This window comes from Dendropsophus ebraccatus, chromosome 2 (assembly GCF_027789765.1).
Source record: "Dendropsophus ebraccatus isolate aDenEbr1 chromosome 2, aDenEbr1.pat, whole genome shotgun sequence".
NCBI lineage: Eukaryota > Metazoa > Chordata > Amphibia > Anura > Hylidae > Dendropsophus > Dendropsophus ebraccatus.
This window is the reverse complement of record NC_091455.1, coordinates 210,227,489-210,254,472: the sequence shown is the minus strand read 5'-3', so window position 1 is coordinate 210,254,472 and position 26,984 is coordinate 210,227,489. Positions and strand designations below refer to the sequence as shown.

Here is a 26,984-nt window from a genome sequence, read left to right as displayed (position 1 = left end):
AAGCCTAAATAAGGTGTTACCCCAGCCGGATTCTGTATTCCCCCCCAAGAGAGACCACTATGATGCATAAAATGGTGATTCCTATAAGAGGTACATGTCTCTTTGTGCCCCCCCCCCCTTTAATGCCCTTATAATAGCCATAGTACCCTCATGCCAGCCATATTACTCCATGACAACCCAATCCTCCCATACCTGCCACAATACACCTATATCAGCCGTATTACCCCATGCCAGCCACAGTACTGACATGCCCGCTCTATTACCCTTTGCTATCCACAATGCCCCTATGACAACCCAATACACCCATAATGGTAATATTACCCCATGCCAGCCACAATACTGACATGCCCACCCTATTACCGTATGCTATCCACAATGCCACTATGATAACCCAATACCCCCATACTGGTAATATTACCGCATGCCAGTCACAATACTCCCACACCAATCAAATTACCCCCGTGCCAACCACAATTCTCCAATGCCAGATATAATGCCTTCATGCCAGCCCCAATGACCCCATGCTAGCCACTTTACCATCATATCAGACACAATACCCCAATGCCTCCATGCTATCCACACTATTGTCATATCAGCCACAATACCCCAAGGCCAACTATATTGCCATGTGCCACCCCACGGCTAATGCAGCTATATAGTATACCTATGGGGCTAGTGGGCCAGTTAGATCTTCAATATGAAAAATAAGTAATGCGAAAAATTACAAGACATTTTAACAATTTAAACCAAATATTCTACGTCTATATCACCGCTTATCCATGAGAATCTTCTGCTATACTGGGTAACACAGGGAACCCCTTGCCACACCTTGTGGTAATTTCAACATATGTATTCAGTTCCCCTTCACAAATGAACCTAATTCCCGATATAAATCAGAATATCTCCCGATCCCGGTAATCTCGTCTGGCAATCGCTCTTACAGAAGAAATCTATTTATCGCACTGGAGGGAATAATATTTCTGCTTGTATTTTGCAAAGAACAACCATAGAAATCTAAGAGGTTATATAACAGGTTGGACTACATCTGTAATTCTCGCACAAGAAAAAGATTATATCTATCTATATATATATATATATATATATATATATATATATATATATATATATATTTCTTTTTTTTTTTTCTTTTTATTGTTTTGCACTGGAACTGCACTCACAGCACAGCAGCTCCCTCTAGTGGCAGATTCTGTGTACTACAGGTGAATCGTGTAAAATACCATTAATACCAATAAATATGACCGTAACCTAAAAGCAGATGTTATGTAACCTGGAAAAAAATAAAGTTGGATTGGTTTCTATAAATCAGGGCTTGTACGCCTTTAAGGGGAATTATCACTTTTGCATAAAACCAAATAAAAAATATTTATAGAATTATAGATTTTTGTTTATGAACTGTTTATAATGTTATGGGTTCAGTTCTAGTATATGGGAATAGGCATTGCACGCGCATAGTCATAACCCCTGCTCATTATTTCTATGGATAATGGCAAAAAAAACATAAAAATTGTGAAAAATCATCAATATTAAAAGCGGATTCCGACATTTTTGAGACATGTTGGAGACGTGGATTCTGTCATGTGGGGTGAGGAGGGGTAAAAATAAACCTGGGATTGAGTTCAAGCAAATAAATAATCTATGATATGGTATACATAGGTAATGCTGTCAAACTGCTCATATGACTAATAATACCATAAAATATAAATAAAAAATGCTGCCATACTGTACACATAACAAATGTCACCATACAGCATAGGTAAATAATGCTCCCATACTGTAGACATAACTAATACCACCATAAAAGATGTATAAATAATGATACACTGTACACATAACTAGCGATACCATAAAACATACATAAGTAATGATTCCATACTGTAAACATAATTAATGCCATCATACAGTAAAGGTAAATAAGGCTGCCATACTGTACACATAACTAATGCTTTCATTCAGCATAGATAAATAATGCTGCCATACTGTATGTATAACTAATGCCACCATATAGCACAGGTAAATAATGCTGCCATATGGTACACATAACTGATACCATCATACAGGATAGATAAATAATGCTGCCATACTGTACATATAACTAATCCCACCATATAGCACAGGTAAATAATGCTGGCATACGGTACACATAACTGATACCATCATACAGCATAGATAAATATTGCTGCCATGCTGTACACATAACTAATGCCAATATATAGCACAGGTAAATAATGCTGCCATACTGTACACATAGCTGACGCCATGGTACAGCATAGGTAATAATAATGTCATACTGTACACATAACTAATGCCACCAAACAAAACAGGTAAATAATGCTGCCATACTATACACATAACTGATGCCATCATAGAGCACAGGTAAATAATGCTGCCATACTGTACACATAACTGATGCCATGGTACAGCATAGGTAAATAATAATGCCATACTGTATACATAACTAATGCCACCAAACAGAACAGGTAAATCATGTTGCCACACTATACACATAACTGATGCCATCATACAGCATAGGTAAATCATGTTGCCATACTATACACATAACTGATGCCTTCATACAGCATAAGTAAATAATGTTGCCATACTGTACACATAATTACTGCCACCATACAGTATAAGTAAACAATGCTGCCACACTGTACACATAGCTAATGCCACTATACAGTATACATAAATAATGCCATCACAAAAGTAATACCAGCATACAGTATAGGAAAATAATGTTGCCATACTGTACACATAACTGATGCCACCATACAGGGTAGGTAAATAATGTTGCCTTTCTGTACACATAGCTGAAGCCACTATACAGAATACATGAAAACTGCCATGACATAAGTAATGCCAACATACATAATACTGCTATATTGTACAATATGGTACTGCTACCATACAGCATACATAAATCTGCTATATTGTACAAAAAGGTACTGCTACCATACAGCATACATAAATAATGCTGACGTATTTTACACATCACTAATGACACTATCCGGCATTCATAAATAAATCTGCCTTATTGTACATATAACTAATACCACTATACAGAATACAGAAAAATAATGATGCCATACAGGACTAAACCGGAAGAAGCGGGCTAGAGGCGTGAAACAATTGTAGTTTACTTGTAAGGACGTGTCCGCTCTAGCCACCCGCCTCCCTGCACTATGAAGATGCCAATGCAATAAACCAGCTGTGAATACGCAAGTTGCCGGTGAGTGCTCGCTACTTTTTGTCTCCATTATTGCCCATTATATTAGTTATATTCTTCTATATAGGGAGCAGTATTATAGTAGTTATATTCTTCTATATAGGCGGCAGTATTATAGTAGTTATATTCTTGTATATAGGAGCAGTATTATAGTAGTTATATTCTTCTATATAGGCGGCAGTATTATAGTAGTTATATTCTTGTATATAGGAGCAGTATTATAGTAGTTATATTCCTGTATATAGGAGCAGTATTATAGTAGTTATATTCTTGTATATAGAAGCAGTATTATAGTAGTTATATTCCTGTATATAGGAGCAGTATTATAGTAGTTATATTCTTCTATATAGGCGGCAGTATTATAGTAGTTATATTCCTGTATATAGGGGGCAGTATTATAGTAGTTATATTCCTGTATATAGGAGCAGTATTATAGTAGTTATATTCTTGTATATAGGAGCAGTATTATAGTAGTTATATTCCTGTATATAGGAGCAGTATTATAGTAGTTATATTCTTGTATATAGGAGCAGTATTATAGTAGTTATATTTCTGTATATAGGAGCAGTATTATAGTAGTTATATTCCTGTATATAGGAGCAGTATTATAGTAGTTATATCCCTGTATATAGGAGGCAGTATTATAGTAGTTATATTCTTGTATATAGGAACAGTATTATAGTAGTTATATTCCTGTATATAGGAGCAGTATTATAGTAGTTATATTCCTTTATATAGGAGCAGTATTATAGTAGTTATATTCCTGTATATAGGAGCAGTATTATAGTGGTTATATTCTTGTATATAGGAGCAGTATTATAGTAGTTATATTCTTCTATATAGGCGGCAGTATTATAGTAGTTATATTCCTGTATATAGGGGGCAGTATTATAGTAGTTATATTCCTGTATATAGGAGCAGTATTATAGTAGTTATATTCTTGTATATAGAAGCAGTATTATAGTAGTTATATTCTTATATATAGAAGCAGTATTATAGTAGTTATATCCTTGTATATAGGAGCAGTATTATAGTAGTTATATTCCTGTATATAGGAGCAGTATTATAGTAGTTAAATCCCTGTATATAGGAGCAGTATTATAGTAGTTATATTCCTGTATATAGGAGCAGTATTATAGTAGTTATATTCCTGTATATAGGAGCAGTATTATAGTGGTTATATTCTTGTATATAGGAGCAGTATTATAGTAGTTATATTCCTGTATATAGGGGGCAGTATTATAGTAGTTATATTCCTGTATATAGGAGCAGTATTATAGTAGTTATATTCTTGTATATAGAAGCAGTATTATAGTAGTTATATTCTTATATATAGAAGCAGTATTATAGTAGTTATATCCTTGTATATAGGAGCAGTATTATAGTAGTTATATTCCTGTATATAGGAGCAGTATTATAGTAGTTAAATCCCTGTATATAGGAGCAGTATTATAGTAGTTATATTCCTGTATATAGGAGCAGTATTATAGTAGTTATATTCCTGTATATAGGAGCAGTATTATAGTAGTTATATTCTTGTATATAGGAGCAGTATTATAGTAGTTATATTCTTGTATATAGGAGCAGTATTATAGTAGTTATATTCTTGTACATAGGGGCAGTATTATAGCAGCATAATGACAATAGTATGGTGTATAATATTGTGAGTCAAGTTAAAAAAAAACTTTTCCCTGTGATACTTGGCAGCTAAGGAGTTAAAGCTTATGAACACTTATAGCATTTTTCCGCATTCTAATGACTTTCTTTGTAGCTTCTGTTCTTGTGGTCATGCTTGTCACGTTCAGCACTGTGGATCAGTAATATTTTATCTGATACGCTCTTTTCAGCATTCGGCTAATCTACCGGACTTTACATTTTAACGCTCATATCCCCAATAAATCCAACTCGCGATATCAATGGAATCGGCATTATCCTGTCCTTTAATGTATAATGTAAACGCTGACACTTGGGATCTCTCAGCTACAAAACACTGGATCTCAATTTCCTTGTGGATTAGAGCAGCTGTTTAGCGCACAGGTGGCTGCGGGGAGGGGAGGGAGGGGTGCACTGACACCGACCCCCAAACCCGACACCTTTACATGCAGGATTTAGCTTCTGAAACAATTAGGATCTGTTAATGTGGGAAAATAGTGGCCGGTTATCATCTGTCAATTATCATGTATCTGCGGGGATCATCATTTATCAGTTGTCTTGTGTACAAGCTGTCAATCACTCCTCCATGGTTATATCAAGTCTGCTCAGTCTATGATTTCAACCCTAGTTAGAGTCATCCTGCAGATGTTGGGTGGGTGACAACCCTTATAGGAACTGCTATGGGATCCATACTGGTTGTCACGCTGCCATCAAAGAGCAAATTCTTCAGGCAGGTTTGTAGTTCAAGAGTTTAGGAGAGCTGGGTTACGACTCCTGTGGCTGACCAATCCACTGCCTTCCGTGTTGTCATCCAGCTTTCCTAGACTCCTAAATGACATCTGAGTCATATTAAAGGGGTTGTCCGGTGAAAATCTTTATCAAATCATCAGTCTTCCCATACTTATCAGCTGCTGTATGTCCTGCAGGAAATGTTTTATTTTCATTCTGACCCAGTGCCTTGCTGACAGGAACTGTCCAGAGCAGGAGAGGTTTTCCATGGGGATTTATAGAAAACCGAGACTGAGTTCCTGTCTCAGCCAGAGATGTCAGCAGAGAGCACTGTGTCAGACTGAAAATAAAGCATTTCCTGCAGGACATACAGCGGCTGATAAGTATGGGAAGACTTGAGATTTTTTAATAGAAGTAAATTACCAATCTATATAACTTTCTCACAGCAGTTGATTTGAAAGAAAAAGATTTTCGCCGGACAACCCCTTTAATATGACTCAGATGTCATTTAGGAGTCTAGGAAAGCTGGATGACAACACGGAAGGCAGTGGATTGGTCAGCCACAGGAGTTGTAACCCAGCTCTCCTAAACTCTTGAACTACAAACCTTCCTGAAGAATTTTCTCTTTGATGGCAGCGTGACAACCAGTATGGCAGTTGGGGTCTACATTTTATATCATTGTATTTCTTGGTCTAAGGAAGAAAAACCCTCTATTGACTCCCAGCGATCATCTGTGATCTTTTTGGAACCTATGTAGTGTTCAGTTTATCTACAGCGCCACCACAGGTGAAGTCAAGTATTACACCATGTCCTTTTGTCTCAATGAACAGGAGGACAGGACAGGTCCTCCAGAGGGAGAGACGCTCTTTGTAACGGTTTTCAATATTGACACGTAGCACCCCGACAAAACAATATGGTAGAAAACGACGACTCAACGACTTTTTTACATTTTATTTTAAGGGGAAGCACAATGCTCTGTCTATGTGCAGGATATAGTGAGACTCTGGGCTTCCAGTCTCCCAGTAATGCGGCTGCAGCTCCATCCTGCTGTGATGACTGAAGAGAAGCGGTGCCACATATCAGATAGTGGCCTAAGCCAATAAGCCTGCGGGAATCCTGCCCTCCGCCTGTTTACCCAACACAAGAGGCTCAGAATATATAGCACACGGCAATCAGGGACTCTCAGCCGCCAACGCCACCACAACGTCTCCAAATCACTTAAGCTCTCTAAGTACTTGATCTATTTTAGCTTCCTAAAATTTTCCTCTGATATCAACTCCGTCTGTGAGGAATCCAATCCGACCAAGATGCTTCTGCTCCCTCATGTAGTAAGAAATACATAATCAATAGCCCAGAACCAGCCTGTGATATCACATAGAGCCACACATAGATAGATAGATAGATAGATAGATAGATAGATAGATAGATAGATAGATAGATAGATAGGAGATAGATAGATAGGAGATAGATAGATAGATAGATAGATAGATAGATAGATAGATTGATAGATAGGAGATAGATAGATAGGAGATAGATAGATAGATAGATAGGAGATAGATAGATAGATAGATAGATAGAAAGAAGATAGATAGATAGGAGATAGATAGATAGATAGATAGATAGATAGATAGATAGATAGATAGAAGATAGATAGATAGATAGATAGATAGGAGATAGATAGATAGGAGATAGATAGATAGATAGGAGATAGATAGATAGATAGATAGATAGATAGATAGAAGATAGATAGATAGATAGATAGATAGATAGATAGATAGATAATAAATAGATAGATAGATAGAGATAGATAGGAGATAGATAGATAGATAGATAGATAGATAGATAGGAGATAGATAGATAGATAGATAGATAGATAGATAGATAGATAGATAGATAGATAGATAGATAGGAGATAGAAGATAGATAGATAGATAATAGATAGATAGATAGATAGATAGATAGATAGATAGATAGATAGATAGGTAGATAATCCTCTTGTACTTGAAGAATAATAAAGTAGACTCCTGAGCTTTAATCTCCAGTCTCGCAGTCACATGTCGCTATCTGGCGGTGATGTCCCTTCTCCATATAAAATATTAGACAGTAACAGAGCAAAGACTTCAAAGCCGGGCGCTGGGGAGCAGTAAGGCCGCGCGGCTCATGTAAATGCCTGACTAATTCTGCGGAGAGCAGCACAAATGTACAATAATCACTGGTGTCTTTGTTCCCTATTTACCACCAGGAGCTGTGATCAGTAAGATCCAGAAGATGAAAGTCCTCCTGATGCAAACCAGAAGCCCCCCGGCCTGTGATATCACTAAGAGGACGGCGATAAACATGCAAAGTCCAGGCAAATGTCCCCCTATCTATACCAACAACAAAGTAACTGTACCTGTCATTCACTTTAAATGTGTACCTGTAATCTAAAAAAGAAATTACATTTTTCTTATATTTTGATTTAAAGGGGACTTCCATCCTTAAAGGGGCTGTTTTCTTTACACAGTCCTCTGAAGATAAGCTTATCAGAGCTTGCAGTGCTGAGATCAGCTGCAATCTGTACGGGAATCCAATAGACAGAGTATAGTTTTTCTGCAGCACCCCCACAGGTAAATTGATGTATTACACATCTGTCACTGAAATACACTGGTTGTCTATACATTACATGGACATGCTGGGTCCTCCAGAGTAAGAGACACTCTTTATAGATGTTCTCCTTAGACTATAGAGGAGCTATAGACTTATTCACAGAACGCTAATTCCTTTCTGCTTAATTTCCCTGCAGCGCCATCACAGGAGAAATAAAGTATCACACACTTTTACTATTGAAATCCATGGGATTATGCAAGAATCTCAGTGAGTGATTACAGGTAACCCATCGTGTGCTGGTGACAGTGTGTATTCATGGGCCCTAGCCTTTCCTGTATGTGTGATTAGTATCAGGTTATCAATCAGGCAGGGACGGATGTTGGCCCTAAATAGACACATCACAAGTGACAGATCCCAGACGTTCCACACCGTGATGGACAGACAGAACATTCCACCTGAACAAACCCGCTGCTTATAGCCCCACCGCATGAAATATTAGAGCCAGCACATGCCAGGGACAGGGCAGCGCCACACGTTAGCACCGCCGGCCTAATCAGGTGGGTTATATAGTTAGCTGGCCCTGGTGAAAGAAACCAAAGACGTGCCGTAAATCCCAGGTAACATGTGGCGCTCACACCGCCTGATTCTGCAGAACATCATCCTAACTAGAAGTGATGTCAGCAAGAAGCTAAACCTAGAGCAGCAGCTACACTGTACATTATATACAGATATATGTACAATAGATAGATAGATAGATAGGAGATAGATAGATAGATAGATAGATAGATAGATAATAGATAGATAGATAGATAGATAGATAGATAGATAGATAGATAGGAGATAGATAGATAGATAGATAGATAGATAGATAGATAGATAGATAGGAGATAGATAGATAGATAGGAGATAGATAGATAGATAGGAGATAGATAGATAGATAGATAGGAGATAGATAGATAGATAGATAGGAGATAGATAGAGAGAGATAGGAGATAGATGGATAGGAGATGGATAGATAGATAGATAGATAGATAGATAGATAGATAGGAGATAGATAGATAGATAGATAGATAGGAGATAGATAGATAGATAGATAGATAGATAGATAGATAGATAGATAGATAGGAGACAAGGAATGAGAGGAGAGCCATGCTGGGGACCAGGAATGAGAGGAGAGCCATGCTGGGGACCAGGAATGAGAGGAGAGCCATGCTGGGGATTAGGAATGAGAGGAGAGCCATGCTGGGGACCTGGGATGAGAGGAGAGCCATGCTGGGGACCTGGGATGAGAGGAGAGCCATGCTGGGGACCTGGGATGAGAGGAGAGCCATGCTGGGGACCAGGAATGAGAGGAGAGCCATGCTGGGGACAAGGAAGGAGCTAGGGATCCATGGGAACCAGGAATGAGATGGGGAGTCACCATAGACACTTATCCCCTATACACCAAAAATGGAATTCCGCAGATTTAAGAGTGGCTCCATTCATTGACTTGTCCATCTTCAGTACTCACAGACAAAGAATGGCGCAGCCACTCAGTATGCACATAGCCCCTCTATACATATGGGAACATCAAAAGTCCCACTCTCAAGATACTATAGATCTCAGCAGTCAGACCCCCCTGCAAACACTTATCCTATAAGGACCATGGTGACAGAATCCATTTAAAGGTGTTATCCACGATTAGAAAAAATATATACTAGCTACTATCAGAGACAGCACCACCCCTGTCCTCAGGTTGCGTGCGGTATTGCAGCTCAGTTCCATTGAAGTGAATGAAGCCAAGTTGCAATACCACACACAACCTAAACACAGGTGTGGCGCTGTTTTTTGGAAGAAAGCAGCTATCTTTTTCTAATCCTGGATAACCAGGAACCAACATGGCTGGGTGCAATACCAGACATGGCCTATAGACACGGGTGGTGCTATTTTTAAGGGGGAGAACAAAGCCTTATCCTTTTTTAACCCCATACAATCCCTACAATTATGGCAACACATCCAAGATAATAGAGAGAGTCTAAAAGTAGTAACTTCTGCAAAGCGAACGGAAAAAAGCGGGTAATTAAACATGGCACCACGTTGACCCTTTGAACTTTTCGGCTAATTCACAAAGTCGCTTTTGGAGCACTGAAATCCGGGGCTAAGCCGCGCTGCAGCATCTGCGGTTCACTGCCTGTAATTACAGCCTTAATATTGTTAACGTGGCAGAGCGGCCGCCTGTGCCCACTTGACTGCCGCTACGTTTAATGACATTTCAGGCTCCAGTAAGCAGGGCTGAGCTTGGCAGCGGCTGCGGAGAGCCGGTTATATTAGGTTTGTACCTCTGCCAGGGAGACCTCCGTCCAACCCAACGGCCATCGCACAATTACTGCAGAATATCATTGAGGGCTGAAACTGATATTTATCTAGTGAATGAAATCAGTTTATGTTATGTCAGCATTATACTTGTCCCGGATCCCACACTCCTTCTGGTTTGGCTCCCTCTGCCTTGGATGGTTTCTTGCCAAATTGACGTGGCTGCTTACAATCCTAAATATGGATTCAGCGGAGCCGAATGGGTGTGATGTAGATGAGCTGAGTTTGTCAGGGTTAAAGGAGATTAACTTTAAAGCTTGTAGGGATTCTTCTGTGGGCAGACTTCATAGATAAGCAGCACAGCACCATACACTTAGTAGTGGCTGAGCTAGGTATTGCAGCTCATCTGTAGTACCAAGTCCAACCACTACTGAGAGTATGGCGCTGTACATGGTAAACAGTGAAGAGGGCATGGTTCTCTAAATGTTCGATTGCCAAGACTTGGATCTGATATTGATGGACTATCTTCGGTTTTGTACAACATCTTTAATCAGTCAGATGAGAAAGAGTTAACTTTGTCAAATGTAGCAGCGTCAGGGATGTCACGTGCATCAAAAGCTGCAAGTAAACTTTTCTAAAGTTACATTGCAATCTAAAAATACTTCAATGACAAATTCAACTCACATATGTACAAGATGACTGACCCTCCTGATATATATTTAAAGGGGGACTCCGGCAAAAAATGATTTCTTTCGAATCAACTGGTATCAAAAAGTTACTTAAATTTGTAAATTACTTAAAATTAAAATTCTCCTGTATTTCAGTACTTATCAGCTGCTGTATGTCCTGCAGCAAGCGGTGTGTCTGCTGTATTTCCTGTAGCAAGCAGTGTATCTGCTGTATGCTCTGCAGGAAGTGAGGTATTCTTTCCAGTCCTACCCATCTGGAGAATGGGCATTAAGGGGTACTCTGGTGAAAATGCTTTTCTTTTAAATCAACTGGTGTCAGAAAGTTATTTAGGTTTGTAATTTACTTCTATTTAAAAATCTCCAGTCTTCCAGTACTCATCAGCTGCTGTATGTCCTGCAGGAAGTGGTGTATTCTTTCCAGTCTGACACAGTGCTCTCTGCTGCCACCTCTGTCCATGTCAGGAACTGTCCAGAGCAGGAGATGTTTTCTATGGGGATTTGCTGCTGCTCTGGACAGTTCCTGACATGGACAGAGGTGGCAGCAGAGAGCACTGTGTCAGACTGGAAAGAATACACCACTTCCTGCAGGACATACAGCAGCTGATGAGTACTGGAAGACTGGAGATTTTTAAATAGAAGTAAATTACAAATCTGTATAACTTTCTGACACCAGTTAATTTGAAAGAAAAACATTTTCACCAGAGTACCCCTTTAATGCCCATTCTCCAGATGGGTATGAGTACCAAAGTAGAACCCCACTTGAAATATCCCTTAAAGCACTCTGCTAGTCTGATGATCAATTTATTGATTCCATATATCATACAGAGAGAACCCATGGAATATAGATTTCAGGTCCATTCGAAAGGTGAGGAAAACAGGAGGACAGGAGTTGGCTGCTAAAGCTTTTACATATGGGGTTTACAATGAGATTTCTTATATAGGGTGATGGACGGCCTGTGTACACTGGCAGATGTGCTGTCACTGAGGAATCCGTATGGTGGGCACCGGGTCTAGCTGAAGGCGTTCCTGCTAAATACTGCACAGGGAGACAGGACGGCCAAATGAGTCTCGGAAATGGAAACAGCCATTTTAATTCTGATCAGACTTCAGGAAGTGCGAGGAATAAAGACACATCAATAACCCTGACAGAATGGTTCAGTCACATGGCGAACAGCTGCGGCCAAGTCCTCGGTCAGTGGATACAGTCGTGCGGTGGAGGATGTGTCTCCATGTGGTAATTCCCAGACTGCCGGGAGGAGAAACTCCACATTATGATGATACTATTGCCAATGTTCATTAACTATGAGGAAAAGCAGAAGTTCCTATACTAAACTATACAGGGAGACACAGATGTAGCAAACTATACCAGAGTATATCTAATATAATATCTACCTATATACTACCACAATAACTATTATAATACTGCTAATACTATACAAGAATATAACTGCTATAATACTGCTCCTATATACAAGAATATAACTGCTATAATACTGCTCCTATACACAAGAATATAACTACTATAATACTGCTCCTATATACAGGAATATAACTACTATAATACTGCTCCCTACTGTATATACAAGAATATAACTACTATAATACTGCTCCCTATATACAAAAATATAACTACTATAATACTGCTTCTATATACAGGAATATAACTACTATAATACTGCTCCTATATACAGGAATATAACTACTATAATACTGCTCCTATATACAAGAATATAACTGCTATAATACTGCTCCTATATACAGGAATATAACTACTATAATACTGCTCCTATATACAAGAATATAACTGCTATAATACTGCTCCTATATACAAGAATATAACTGCTATAATACTGCTCCTATATACAAGAATATAACTACTATAATACTGTCCCCTATATACAGAAATATAACTGCTATAATACTGCTCCTATACACAAGAATATAACTACTATAATACTGCTCCTATATACAAGAATATAACTACTATAATACTGCTCCTATGTACAAGAATATAACTACTATAATACTGCTCCTATATACAGGAATATAACTACTATAATACTGCTCCCTACTGTATATACAAGAATATAACTACTATAATACTGCTCCTATATACAAAAATATAACTACTATAATACTGCTTCTATATACAGGAAAATAACTACTATAATACTGCTCCTATATACAAGAAGAGCAGGTAAGTTGCTGTATATATTTTAGCACTTATGTAGCGCTCTTCTCACCCCTCCCCATAGAGAACACATGAATGTTAGGCTGGGCACTGTCGGTTGGCATTTATTGAAAGTATACATATAGATTATCAGGTATATACTACACATAGACTGAATACATAGATTCCCTCTTTACACTGCGCTGTCTGTATTGTCTTTTCTATTTGTATTTCTTGTATTAGCCTAGCTGTGTACATAAGAGCTCTGCTGCCATCTAGTGGTAATGATTCATAATTACAACACATAAAAGTCTAATGCTGCAATTAAAAGAAATATAGAGCAGGTCAGTGTTTCCATTACTACATCCCCCTAATTCAATTATCACTTTACCCTGACATCACATGTGGAGATCAGAACCAACCACGCGCCATAATTTATCAGCTGCAAATATAAATTCAACACATTACATTATATACATGACTGAGAGGAGGAACACCCCGGACCCGGGGGAAATAATCAACGCCAAAAAATCTGTACCCATATATCCGGCCTAGTCTATGGATGTGACATGTAATATAGAAACTATGTTCTCACATAAGGGATACTATTACAGATTGTTATATATTCAATATAAGGGAGCGCCACACACAGCACAGGATAGAAGACAAACCAAATGGAAAGAACCAAAAACTAAGGGGAAACTCTAGGAAAAGCAGAGACTGTCTGATCCTGTGTCCTTCTAGGGTCTCTACTGTCTGTCTATCACATATATCCTATCCTCTACCCACCCTAATGTCTATACTGTGTGGCTATCCTCTTGGATCTCTACTATCTATCCTCCACTATTTCTAATGTCTATCTCCCAGTATCTCTACTGTCTATCCTCTAGTATGTCTATTGTCTATCCTCCAGTATCTCTACTGTCTATATATGTTTACTATCTATCCTCCAGTGTCTCTGCTATCTATTCTCCAAGGTCTCTACTGTCTATCCTCCAATGTCACCGCTGTCTATCCTTTATTGTAACTGCTGTCTATCCTCTATTGTCACCGCTGTCTATCCTCCAGTGTCACCGCTGTCTATCCTCTATTGTCACCGCTGTCTATCCTCTATTGTCACCGCTGTCTATCCTCCAGTGTCACCGCTGTCTATCCTCCAGTGTCACCGCTGTCTATCCTCCAGTGTCACCGCTGTCTATCCTCCAGTACCACCTCTGTCTATCCTCCAGTGTCACCGCTGTCTATCCTCCAGTATCACCGCTGTCTATCCTCCAGTATCACCGCTGTCTATCCTCCAGTATCACCGCTGTCTATCCTCCAGTATCACCGCTGTCTATCCTCCAGTACCACCTCTGTCTATCCTCCAGTGTCACGGCTGTCTATACTCCAGTGTCACGGCTGTCTATCCTCCAGTGTCACGGCTGTCTATACTCCAGTGTCACGGCTGTCTATTCTCCAGTATCACGGCTGTCTATCCTCCAACGTCACCAATGTCTATCCTCCAGTATCACCGCTGTCTATCCTCCAGTGTCACGGCTGTCTATCCTCCAGTGTCACGGCTGTCTATCCTCCAGTGTCACGGCTGTCTATCCTCCAGTGTCACGGCTGTCTATACTCCAGTGTCACGGCTGTCTATACTCCAGTGTCACGGCTGTCTATCCTCCAACGTCACCAATGTCTATCCTCCAGTATCACCGCTGTCTATCCTCCAGTGTCACGGCTGTCTATCCTCCAGTGTCACGGCTGTCCATCCTCCAGTGTCACGGCTGTCTATCCTCCAGTGTCACGGCTGTCTATCCTCCAACGTCACCGCTGTCTATCTTCCAGTATCACCGCTGTCTATCCTCCAGTGTCACCGCTGTCTATCTTCCAGTATCACCGCTGTCTATCCTCCAGTATCACCGCTGTCTATCCTCCAGTGTCACCGCTGTCTATACGCCAGTGTCACGGCTGTCTATTCTCCAGTGTCACGGCTGTCTATTCTCCAGTATCACGGCTGTCTATCCTCCAGTATCACCGCTGTCTATCCTCCAGTATCACCGCTGTCTATCCTCCAGTATCACCGCTGTCTATCCTCCAGTGTCACCGCTGTCTATACGCCAGTGTCACGGCTGTCTATTCTCCAGTATCACGGCTGTCTATCCTCCAGTATCACCGCTGTCTATCCTCCAGTATCACCGCTGTCTATCCTCCAGTATCACCGCAGTATATCCTCCAGTGTCACCGCTGTCTATCCTCCAGTATCACCGCTGTCTATCCTCCAGTGTCACCGCTGTCTATCCTCCAGTGTCACCGCTGTCTATCCTCCAGTATCACCGCTGTCTATCCTCCAGTATCACCGCTGTCTATCCTCCAGTGTCACCGCTGTCTATCCTCCAGTATCACCGCTGTCTATCCTCCAGTATCACCGCTGTCTATCCTCCAGTATCACCGCTGTCTATCCTCCAGTATCACCGCAGTATATCCTCCAGTATCACCGCTGTCTATCCTCCAGTATCACCGCAGTATATCCTCCAGTGTCACCGCCGTCTATATTAAGAGCATATAGATGCAGCTTTCTCCTATAATACATTAATAAGCTGTGTTAGAGAACAGGGAGCAGGACGTCACCTTCCATCTGGTGCGTGGTCACTGGCGTCTGAGTCTCCTTGGAATATGAGACAACTTCACGAGGCAGGAAATCCACCTGGGTGACCTTCGAGACTCCGAGTTTAATCATCCTCCGTCTATGAGCAAGACAATATAATAAATGTAGTCAGTCCTTATAGCCAATGTACCGAGACATGGGATGGTAGTGGGAGGGAGGCTGTCAGTGTGAGGAGACATGGGATGGTAGTGGGATGGAGGCTGTCAGTATGAGGAGACATGGGATGGTAGTGGGATGGAGGCTGTCAGTGTAAGGAGACATGGGATGGTAGTGGGATGGTAGTGGGATGGAGGCTGTCAGTGTGAGGAGACATGGGATGGAGGCTGTCAGTATGAGGAGACATGGGATGGAGGCTGTCAGTGTGAGGAGACATGGGATGGAGGCTGACAGTGTGAGGAGACATGGGATGGTAGTGGGATGGAGGCTGTCAGTGTGAGGAGATATGGGATGGTAGTGGGATGGAGGCTGTCAGTGTGAGGAGACATGGGATGGAGGCTGTCAGTGTGAGGAGACATGGGATGGAGGCTGTCAGTATGAGGAGACATGGGATGGAGGCTGTCAGTGTGAGGAGACATGGGATGGAGGCTGTCAGTGTGAGGAGACATGGGATGGAGGCTGTCAGTATGAGGAGACATGGGATGGAGGCTGTCAGTGTGAGGAGACATGGGATGGTAGTGGGGTGGAGGCTGTCAGTGTGAGGAGACATGGGATGGTACTGGGATGGAGGCTGTCAGCGTGAGGAGACGTGGGGTGGAGGCTGTCAGTGTGAGGAGACATGGGATGGAGGCTGTCAGTGTGAGGAGACATGGGATGGAGGCTGTCAGTATGAGGAGACATGGGATGGAGGCTGTCAGTGTGAGGAGACATGGGATGGTAGTGGGGTGGAGGCTGTCAGTGTGAGGAGACATGGGATGGTACTGGGATGGAGGCTGTCAGCGTGAGGAGACGTGGGGTGGAGGCTGTCAGTGTGAGGAGACATGGGATGGTAGTGGGGTGGAGGCTGTCAGAGTGAGGAGACATGGGATGGTAGTGGGGTGGAGGCTGTCAGTGTGAGGAGACAAGGGATGGTAGTGGGGTGGAGGCTGTCAGTGTGAGGAGACAAGGGATGGTAGTGGGGTGGAGGCTGTCAGTGTGAGGAGACATGGGGTGGAGGCTGTCAGTGTGAGGAGACATGGGATGTAGGCTGTCAGTGTGAGGAGACATGGGGTGGAGGCTGTCAGTGTGAGGAGACATGGGATGTAGGCTGTCAGTGTGAGGAGACATGGGGTGGAGGCTGTCAGTGTGAGGAGACATGGGATGGAGGCTGTCAGTATAAGGAGACATGTAATGATAGTGGGATGGAGGATGTCAGTGTGAGAAGATATGGCAGACTATGAAATGATCGATGGGACATTTACAGATGCAGCAGAGCCGAATGTGTCATGTGACTCCAGGCCTTGTCTGTCTAGCATGCCGTCTCGTCAAACATGTGAAATAAACCTAAATGGAAGCATATGTCCCTCATGGTCACATGGTATAGAGATGAAGATGTAGCAGAGCTGACTTTGTCATTAACCGCCGTTAGCTGTACTAATATTCAGAATACACAGCAATACCCAGTAACTCAATATAAAGCCCTATGAAAAAAATAAAATAACAGTATCATTACACAATGTGCCCAATGACAAGCTCAGCATTACTACATTGCTATATGTGAATGTCCGCAGGAAATCAGAACTTCCAAGGTGAAAAAATATAAAGAAAATCCATTCTTTTTACATCCAAGTTATAAAGTATATATGTTATTAAAGGGGTATTCCACTCAAAACATAACTTTTGATATGTTGCTGCCCATGGTGGGACTAACAATTCCTTCCATACTTGTTATTATCTATTCAGCCTCCTTCCCCCAGTTCTCAGCTGCTGCTTTCTGCTGAAGACACAAAAAACTGTGTGTGAGCCTTTCTCTCTGTCTCCCCTCCTCCCTTCTGAGACGGCTGATGTTAACAGGCTATATCTGCAACATTGTAGCTTCTTTGTAATGCTGGGAGGGTTAATCACATTGAGTTCCTTAGCAACTTGACCTCAGAATAACCCTTGCAGCATTACAAAGAAGCTACAATGTTGCAGATATACCCTGCCAGGGACTTGTTTACATCAGCTGTCTCAGAAGGGAGGGGGGAGGAGGGGGAGACAGAGAGAAACGCTCACACACAGATTTTTATGTCTTCAGCAGAAATCAACAGCTGAGAACTGGGGGAAGGAGACTGAATATATAATAACAAGTATGGAAGGAATTGTTAGTCTCACCATGGGCAGCAACATATCAAAATTTATGTTTGAGTGGAATACCCCTTTAATAATTTAAGTGTTTTATGCCAAGGAAATAGTAGAGAGTAGTCTAGTTATAGTCGAGACTATTCAGTACAACCTGTAGTGTAGTGACTTTTATTCCTGCTTGCTCTAGGCTCAGTGGGCGGGCTAAATGTCCAGAGCAAAACCAGAGTAAACTCTTAAAGGGGAACTCCAGTGGAAAAAATATTTTCAAATCAACTGGTATTAAAAAGTTGATTCTATAAAAAAAAAAAACCTCCAGTCTTCCAATACTTATCAGCTGCTGTATGCCCTGCATGAAGTAGTATATTCTTTGCAGTGTGACACAGTCCTCTCTGCTACCTCTGTCCATGTCAGGTACTGTCGAGAGCAGGAGGGGTTTTCTATGGGGATTTGCTGCTGCTCTGGACAGTTCCTGACATGGACAGAGGTGGCAGCAGAGAGGACTGTGTCAGACTGTAAAGAATATACTACTTCCTGCAGGACATACAGCAGCTGAGAAGTACTGGAAGACTGGAGATTATTTTAATAGAAGTAAATTATATATTTGTAGAACTTACTGACACCAGTTGATTTATTTATTTTTTGTTTTTGCCGGAGTACCCCTTTAACCTCCTAGCTTAGCTCTATCAGACAAAAATTGGTCTATTCAAGATGCAATACCCTCATGATACAGTAATACATTCGCTGTCCCTAAAGTCCTAAGGATAGGCATAGGCTATGAAACCCATCCAGCATTGGGGATAGTCTAGCATCTCTCTAATGTTTCATTGTTACTTTTTGTTTGGAGCAGCGAAGAAAATAAATCATGGAAACCATCAGCAAGCAGGTTGCATCCTGCTGAAAAACCCTATTATCCTACAATGGCTGTATATCATAATAATGGCGAGGGAACAATAGACGAAACAGCGCCCTGTCTCTGCATGGGTCGTGTCTGGTATTGCAGCTCTGCTCCGTCAATGGGGTACACCAACAGCAGAATGATAAATGTTACAGAAGCATATTGCATTGTGTGACTGTCAGGCCGGTTCTAAAATGACCAAAATCCATTTGTTTTGTGGGTGTGTAATCCTCCCCTCCTTCCTCCTCCATCTTCTTTATGACTAATCAATGCTGCCCAGCTACCTGCTCACTCAGCTGTCAGTCAGTATCTACCAACAGAGGACTGATCTGCAATCAGATATAGTTGAATCTCCTAGCCTGTGTTGGGGCTGTGGTCTAGGGGTAACTCACCTGTCTAGAGACCTGCAAGCAAATATCTCTTGGGTTCAAATCCCCTGATGGAAATGAAATATAATTATATATTTTTTTTCTCATTATTATATCATTTTTTAAAAGTGCAAAGAATTCCCAATCAGGCCCAAATTTGTTTAATTTTTTAATACAACGATGAGAAAACTAAATAACTATATTTATTTTTTTAATCATTGTAGTAAAAAAACATTAAAACTAATTTTGACCTAATTGGGAATTCTTTGATATAATAATAAGAAATATCTTTATATGTAGTTCATTTCCATCAGGGGATTTGAACCAAAGAAAGACCTACTGGTGTTTCTTCAGACATAAACTGCCTACAGAGGACTGATCTGCAATCAGAGACACTGGCTGAGCAAGCTGAGCAAGCAGGAGGCTGGGCAGCATTGATTGCAGGAGCAAGCAGCATTGATTCATGAAGAAGAGGGAGGAGGAGGGAGAGGAAAGGCAGCCAGAGTGCAGCACAAACACTGAGCCACAACTCCTCTTTGACTCTTCATTACAGTAGGAGACCTGAGGTTGTGCATAATCCACTGCACGGACAAACTACCAAAAGGCACCAGGCTCACTAGGGGACTGCCAGCTACAGCACACTGTAACTACCTCAGGTAGGGCCTGGGTACTGACAGATTCCCTTCAAATACAAATTTCTAATACTGGAATACCCCTTTGAATTGAATAGGACTGAGCTGCAGTGCTACACACAACCTGTGGACAGAGATGTCATTACATTTGGAGGAATGCCGCCATGTGACCTGTCAGCAGCAGCAGCAGCAGCAGCTTACTGACTGTTTCCAGATGGGAATTTTTATTTATACTTCACAAGGTTAATAAACTAAAAATAAACACAAACAGGAACGGTATTGAACAGATATTAGATAACAGATTGGCCTTGTATTCCCTACCCTCCCTGGGTGATACATTCTCCCATCACTACCATAGAAGCTGGAACACTGGAACATACCCGAGTTCAGACTCTGAATGGAGCTGCAACACAGAAGGGTCAGTGTCCCACTGCAGGGTCCTGTACATGGCCGGAAAAGGAGACGAATGTAAAAATGAAACAAAACACAAACACTAGAATAAGTTAATATTATAAGACCAAGACAGTAGCAACAGGTGAACATGGGTCATGTGATGCAGGAATGGAGGAGACATGCAGCAAAACCATGCAACATCCAGGAGGAGCACACACAGGCACATTCACTATTGCACTTTGGGGGGGGGGGGGGGAACTGGTGCACATGCTGTATACCACATTTATTATGTGTATTGTACAGAGTTTTAGCCTGGTCAGGCAAGGGGTGTTATCTCAAAGGGAGGGACTGAAGATGTAAACATACATAGGAGCAGTATTATAGTAGTTATATTCCTGTATATAGGAGCAGTATTATAGTAGTTATATCCCTGTATATAGGAGCAGTATTATAGTAGTTATATTCCTGTATATAGGAGAAGTATTATAGTAGTTATATTCCTGTATATAGGAGCAGTATTATAGTGGTTATATTCTTGTATATAGGAGCAGTATTATAGTAGTTATATTCCTGTATATAGGAGCAGTATTATAGTAGTTATATTCCTGTATATAGGAGCAGTATTATAGTAGTTATATTCCTGTATATAGGGGACAGTATTATAGTAGTTATATTCCTGTATATAGGAGCAGTATTATAGTAGTTATATTCTTGTATATAGGAGCAGTATTATAGTAGTTATAGTCTTGTATATAGGAGCAGTATTATAGTAGTTATATTCCTGTATATAGGAGCAGTATTATAGTAGTTATATTTCTGTATATAGGAGCAGTATGATAGTAGTTATAGTCTTGTATATAGGAGCAGTATTATAGTAGTTATATTTCTGTATATAGGAGAAGTATTATAGTAGTTATATTCCTGTATATAGGAGCAGTATTATAGTAGTTATATTCCTTCCCAAAGGGGATAATATTACAATAGTTATTTTCTTGTACATGGATAAATACTTTACCAATATTTTTAAACCTAGCGACTTCACACATCTCTGACTAGGACTGGGTAGGGAATTGTTTTATTCCTTCCAAGTTTCTGTAATTTAGCTTATAAGGGGAGATTAATGTCACATGCAAGATAGTTATTATTACAGTAACCTCCATATAGGAAACGCATGCATTCCATATAACAGAATACAAATGCACATATAACACGGCTCAGCAGCATACTTGTAATAAGCGTGTATTGATGAGGTCATGCAAACACATAAAAGGCAGAACATAAATGGGTGGGGACTGTAGCAGAAATATAACAGAAAATACTATATTACTAAATTCTCATAATGTGATCTCTTATGTTGTGTGTGACCATCTGAGAGATCTGAAGACCTGGTGAACTAAAACATACAGCCCCCCAGTAAATGACTACTAGAGAGAAATCCATTTAGAAGCTCTCCACTGACATACAGAGTGGGTCCCAAAACCGAGGATATAAGTTTTAAGAAGGACCACCAACACTCACACTCTATTCCTTTATATAGAAAAGCCTTTAAATGGGTACTCTGGAGAAAAATATATAGTCTTCCAGTACTTATCAGCTGCTGTATGTCCTGCAGGAAGTGGTGTATTCTTTCCAGGCTGGCACAGTGCTTTCTGCTGCCACCTGTATCCGTGTCATCTGTTTCCAGTGGCTGCAAAGAGGTCAGTGGGGGCCTACAAGCCATCTCTTATGGTACTTTTACACGGTGCGATAATTCGCCCGATCGCACGATTAACGATTTTGAATGAACGATGTTTTTTTTATAACGATCAGCGTTTAGACGAAAGAATGTTTACACTGAATGATCTGCGAATTTTTTGCGAACGATCAACGATGATTTGTGAACATGTTGAAAGATCAAAATGAAAATTTTTTGCTCGTTGTTTGATCGTTCGCTGTGTTTACACGTACGATTATCGTTCGAATTTGACCGTTATCGTGCAAAAACGAACGATCAATCGTCCCGTGTAAAAGGACCATAAGAGGTGGGAATCCCTCTTTACTTTTTGTGTAGGGATAGTTTTAGATGATTATAATATAGATGCATTCTTTCAGCCATAATATGGGGGGGGGGGCTGCAGCTATATTACACTTCTGATCCTAAATAGAAGATTGATCTGAAGCTCAGAAAAAAAAAACTGCACCCTAATTGCTATAAAATATACTAAGAAATGAATTGGCACAGAATTTAGACCTAATACAATATGATGCTACAAGGTGGAAAATTCACCTTCACTTTTAACATTCACTGTTTAAATCTACATAAAACGATAAGTAATATGTCAGATCATTTGCTTTACTGTTTTTGTTATCAATTACTTTAAATTATTTATTTTTCCCAGATCCATTTAAATTTCTGCTGGTTGCCCCTGGAAACAGACTACAGTTTGGTTCCACATCGCTGTCAGTCATGTGACCTAACAGCCGAGCTCTAACTGTCCCCTGAGCTCCCACAATGCAATGTTCTCTGTTTTATGGAAACCAGTAGAACTTTGATTTTAATCGTTTTGAATCGGTTAACTAACGAGACAGCAAATAGACTCAACATTTTATATAAATGTAGCTGTGCAGAGGTGTATTTTTTTTAAATAAAAACTTTACTATCCACTAATTGTACAACACACAGACGCTTTCTTACCCCATGAGTCCACTTGGAATATTCCTGGGAATGGGAAATAAAACAGTCTTTTTATCCATAATACTAACAGAATCAAACGTGTTATATTGGAACAGCCACAGGGGGCGCCAAAGATGACTTAATATATATACAGAGGTGTTGTCTGGTCACTTTATGTTGGTTTTATGTGAGCGTTATAAGATGGTGGTTGGTGGTGATGTTTGAGAGGGTTTTATTTGAGAACTGTATGGTGGTATTATTTGAGAACTGTATGGTGGTATTATTTGAGAACTGTATGGTGGTATTATTTATGAACTGTATGGTGGTATTATTTTAGAATTGTCTAGTGGTATTATTTGAGAACTGTATGGTAGTACTATTTGAGAACTGTATGGTGGTATTATTTGAGAACTGTATGGTGGTACTATTTGAGAACTGTATGGTGGTATTATTTGAGAACTGTATGGTGGTATTATTTGAGAACTGTATGGTGGTAATATTTGAGAACTGTATGGTGGTATTATTTTAGAATTGTCTAGTGGTATTATTTGAGAACTGTATGGTGGTAATATTTGAGAACTGTATGGTGGTATTATTTTAGAATTGTCTAGTGGTATTATTTGAGAACTGTATGGTGGTAATATTTGAGAACTGTATGGTGGTATTATTTGAGAACTGTATAGTGGTATTATTTGAGAACTGTATGGTGGTACTATTTGAGAACTGTATGGTGGTATTATTTGAGAACTGTATGGTGATAATATTTGAGAACTGTATGGTGGTATTATTTTAGAATTGTCTAGTGGTAATATTTGAGAACTGTATGGTGGTATTATTTGAGAACTGTATGGTGGTACTATTTTCACATTGTTTGTATTTTTTGATTTCTGTATGTTAGTGTTGTTTGAGTGTTCTTAAAAGGAACCAATAATCTTCCTAGTTATCCATGCCTAGTTACCAGGCGCCGACACGGTGGATTAAACATGGATATTTTGAAATTGCCGCCCTGCCTCAGTCTGCTGGGCATAGCGTCAGAGAGCTGTGCCCGGCAGCTGTTAGGGGCCTATTCCTCGGAGCGATAATTTGCTGAATCAGCCCAGTTCGACCGATTATCACTCTGAGGAATAAAGACAACAGCAGACAGACCGCTCAGCCAATCACTGGCCAGGACCGCAACGGCCAGTGATTGGCTGAGCAATCTGTCAGCTCAGACAGGCCGCACTGAAGCTGCTGCTGCGCGCGGGACCGGGAGGAAGAAGGAGCGCAGGAGAAGCCCTGCAACATGCTTAGGTAATGTATGGTGTTTGAACAACGCTTTATAAAGCTTTGGTGCGGCCTCATCTGGAGTATGCCGTCCAGTTTTGGAACCAGATTCATAAAAAGGACATTCTAGAGCTGGAGAGGGTACAAAGACGGGCAACTAAACTAATAAGGGGAATGGAGCATCTTAGTTATGAGGAGAGATTAAAAGAATTACATTTGTTTAGTCTGGAGAAGAGACGTTAAAGGGGAGATATGATTAATTTATTTAAATATATAAATGGCCCTTACAAGAAATATGGGGAAAAGCTGTTCCAGGTAAAACCCCCTCAAAGGACAAGAGGGCGCTGCCTCCGCCCGGAGAGACAAGGGGGCACTGCCTCCACCTGGAGAGACAAGGGGGCGCTGCCTCCGCCTGGAGAGACAAGGGGGCGCTGCCTCCGCCTGGAGAAAAAAAGGTTCAATCTCCGGAGGCGACAAGTCTTCTTTACCATGAGAACTGTGAATCTGTGGAACAGTCTACCACAGGATCTGGTCACAGCAAAAACAGTAGAGGGCTTCAAAACCGGCCTACACAAGTTCTTAGAGCAAAATAATATAAATGCATATGTATAGAACCTATCACCCCTCCCCCTTCCCTGTATCCATCCCCTCCTTGGTTGAACTTGATGGACATGTGTCTTTTTTCAACCGTATTAACTATGTAACTATGTAACAAGGGCTGCAAGGACATTGGTAACGATGTCCCTGCAGCCCTCGCTAAACGATTATCAGACCGTGGAATAGGCCCGTTTACATTTTTGATCGGGCCCCCATCTGCCCGTGGAATAGGACCCTAAGGTACAGGGGCCAAGTAACACTCCCTCAGGGAGATGACTGGTTCCCTTTAAAGGATTAGAAAAACTGTGTTGCAGAAACAGTGCCAACCCTGTCATCAGTAGGCGTGTGGTATTACAGTTTAGCTCCATTCACTCTAATGGAACTTAGCTACAATAGCACATACAACTGAGGGCAAGGGTGGTGTATCTGTATAGGAGAGCGCTGTATGTATACATTGTAAAATTCTGACTAGGTACCACCACCACTAGAGGGGGCGAAATGTTGAAAAGCTTACTGTATTTGGATTAAAATAGATGTAATTAAGTCAATGGGACCTGTATACATCTATGCAATATGTAGGCTGCAGGTAGCTGCCAGAAAGCAGAATAGCGTTGGACCCCATAGGCCTTTCTATCATGGGGGCCCATATTACTCACATACCCTACTATATCTATATCCATTATAGGTAAGCCACAGTTCTTGAGGTTCCCTGTCCGTGCATGTAAGTTTTATATATTTTTTTAGGGTCATTCAAAAATCCAGAATGTTGTGACATTAGACACATTAGTGACGGATCTTACATAGCACCAAAGTCTCATACTCCTTGTCCCAGATGTGGACAACAGAACAAGCCAATAATCTGTGAGTGTGAACGCTGCCATGGCTGTGACTGGAGGCATTGTGCTGCTGTAATTCTCCTCCATTGTACTATAAAGTGGCCTCATCATCTGCCGGATTGTCTGTACGGCGTAATGATAGCAGCGCTCCCGCCTTGTTTATATCTAGACTTGATGAGCGCAGTAATTTCATAAACCGCCATAATAATAAGTTATAATGCCGCTCTATTAGACAGAACACAAGCAAATCTGCTTCCCTGCCTGGCGTGACGGAGCTGATGGGCTCGCTGCTGAGGGATTTCACAGACTGGTCAGATACGGTATAAGACCTGGATAGAATCAGAGGTCAGAAGTGCATAGGCCCTCCCATAAAACTAGTTGACTATGCTGGTTATGGGGCTTATGGAGAATTCAATGTATTATACCGAATGCCAAATGATTCAGTAGGTTGTCTGTTGATTTCTATGGATACACTGGTTCTTTGAGTCTTTTTTGAGCTGTCAAAGCATCTACAGATGCTTCCATTGAAGTGGATGGAGCTGAATTGCAATACCACTCACAACCTGACAGATAGGGGTGGTGCTGTTTTTTTGCAAGAAAGTAGCGGTGTACCTTTTTCTAAACCTGGATGGCCCCTTTAAAGGCAATCTGTCAGTGAGCTGGGTGGGGGCAGGGATTAGCAGCATAGAGGCGTTGGAGTCCTAGGCCATCAGGTATATACTGTATACTTTACTCACAATGCATGTAACCGTGCCTCTGGTTTAAATGTTTTCTTTCAAATAAACTGGTATCAGAAAGTGCCACAGATTTGTAATTTACTTCTATGAAAAAAATCTCAAGTTTTCCAGTACTTATCAGCTGTTGTATGTCCTGCAAGAAGTGGTGTATTCTTTTCAGTCTGGAGAGCAGGAGAGGTTTTCTATGGGGATTTGCTGCTGCTTTGGACAGTTCCTGACATGGACAGAGGTGGCAGCAAAGAGCACTGTGTCAGACTGGAGAGAATACACCACTTCCTGCAGGACATACAGCAGCTGATAAGTACTGGAAGACTGGAGATTTATTAATACAAGTAAAT

At 40.9% G+C, this 26,984-nt stretch overlaps 1 protein-coding gene across 13 annotated transcripts in view; it reads right to left on the bottom strand.

Annotated features, from left to right (window-relative positions):
• The window catches only part of DYNC1I1 (dynein cytoplasmic 1 intermediate chain 1), a 209,126-nt gene that overhangs the window by 152,171 nt on the left and 29,971 nt on the right, over window positions 1–26,984 (bottom strand). For 11 of the 13 annotated variants that reach the window (XM_069959361.1, XM_069959367.1, XM_069959369.1 and 8 more), the window contains 3 exons: window positions 23,235–23,258; window positions 20,548–20,607; window positions 15,977–16,092 (listed from right to left, as the gene is read on the bottom strand). In XM_069959361.1, the coding sequence (XP_069815462.1) occupies window positions 15,977–16,092; window positions 20,548–20,607; window positions 23,235–23,258 (200 nt within the window). The remainder of the gene's footprint in view (window positions 1–15,976; window positions 16,093–20,547; window positions 20,608–23,234; window positions 23,259–26,984) is intronic. The other 2 variants (XM_069959363.1, XM_069959366.1) reach the window with 2 other exon arrangements.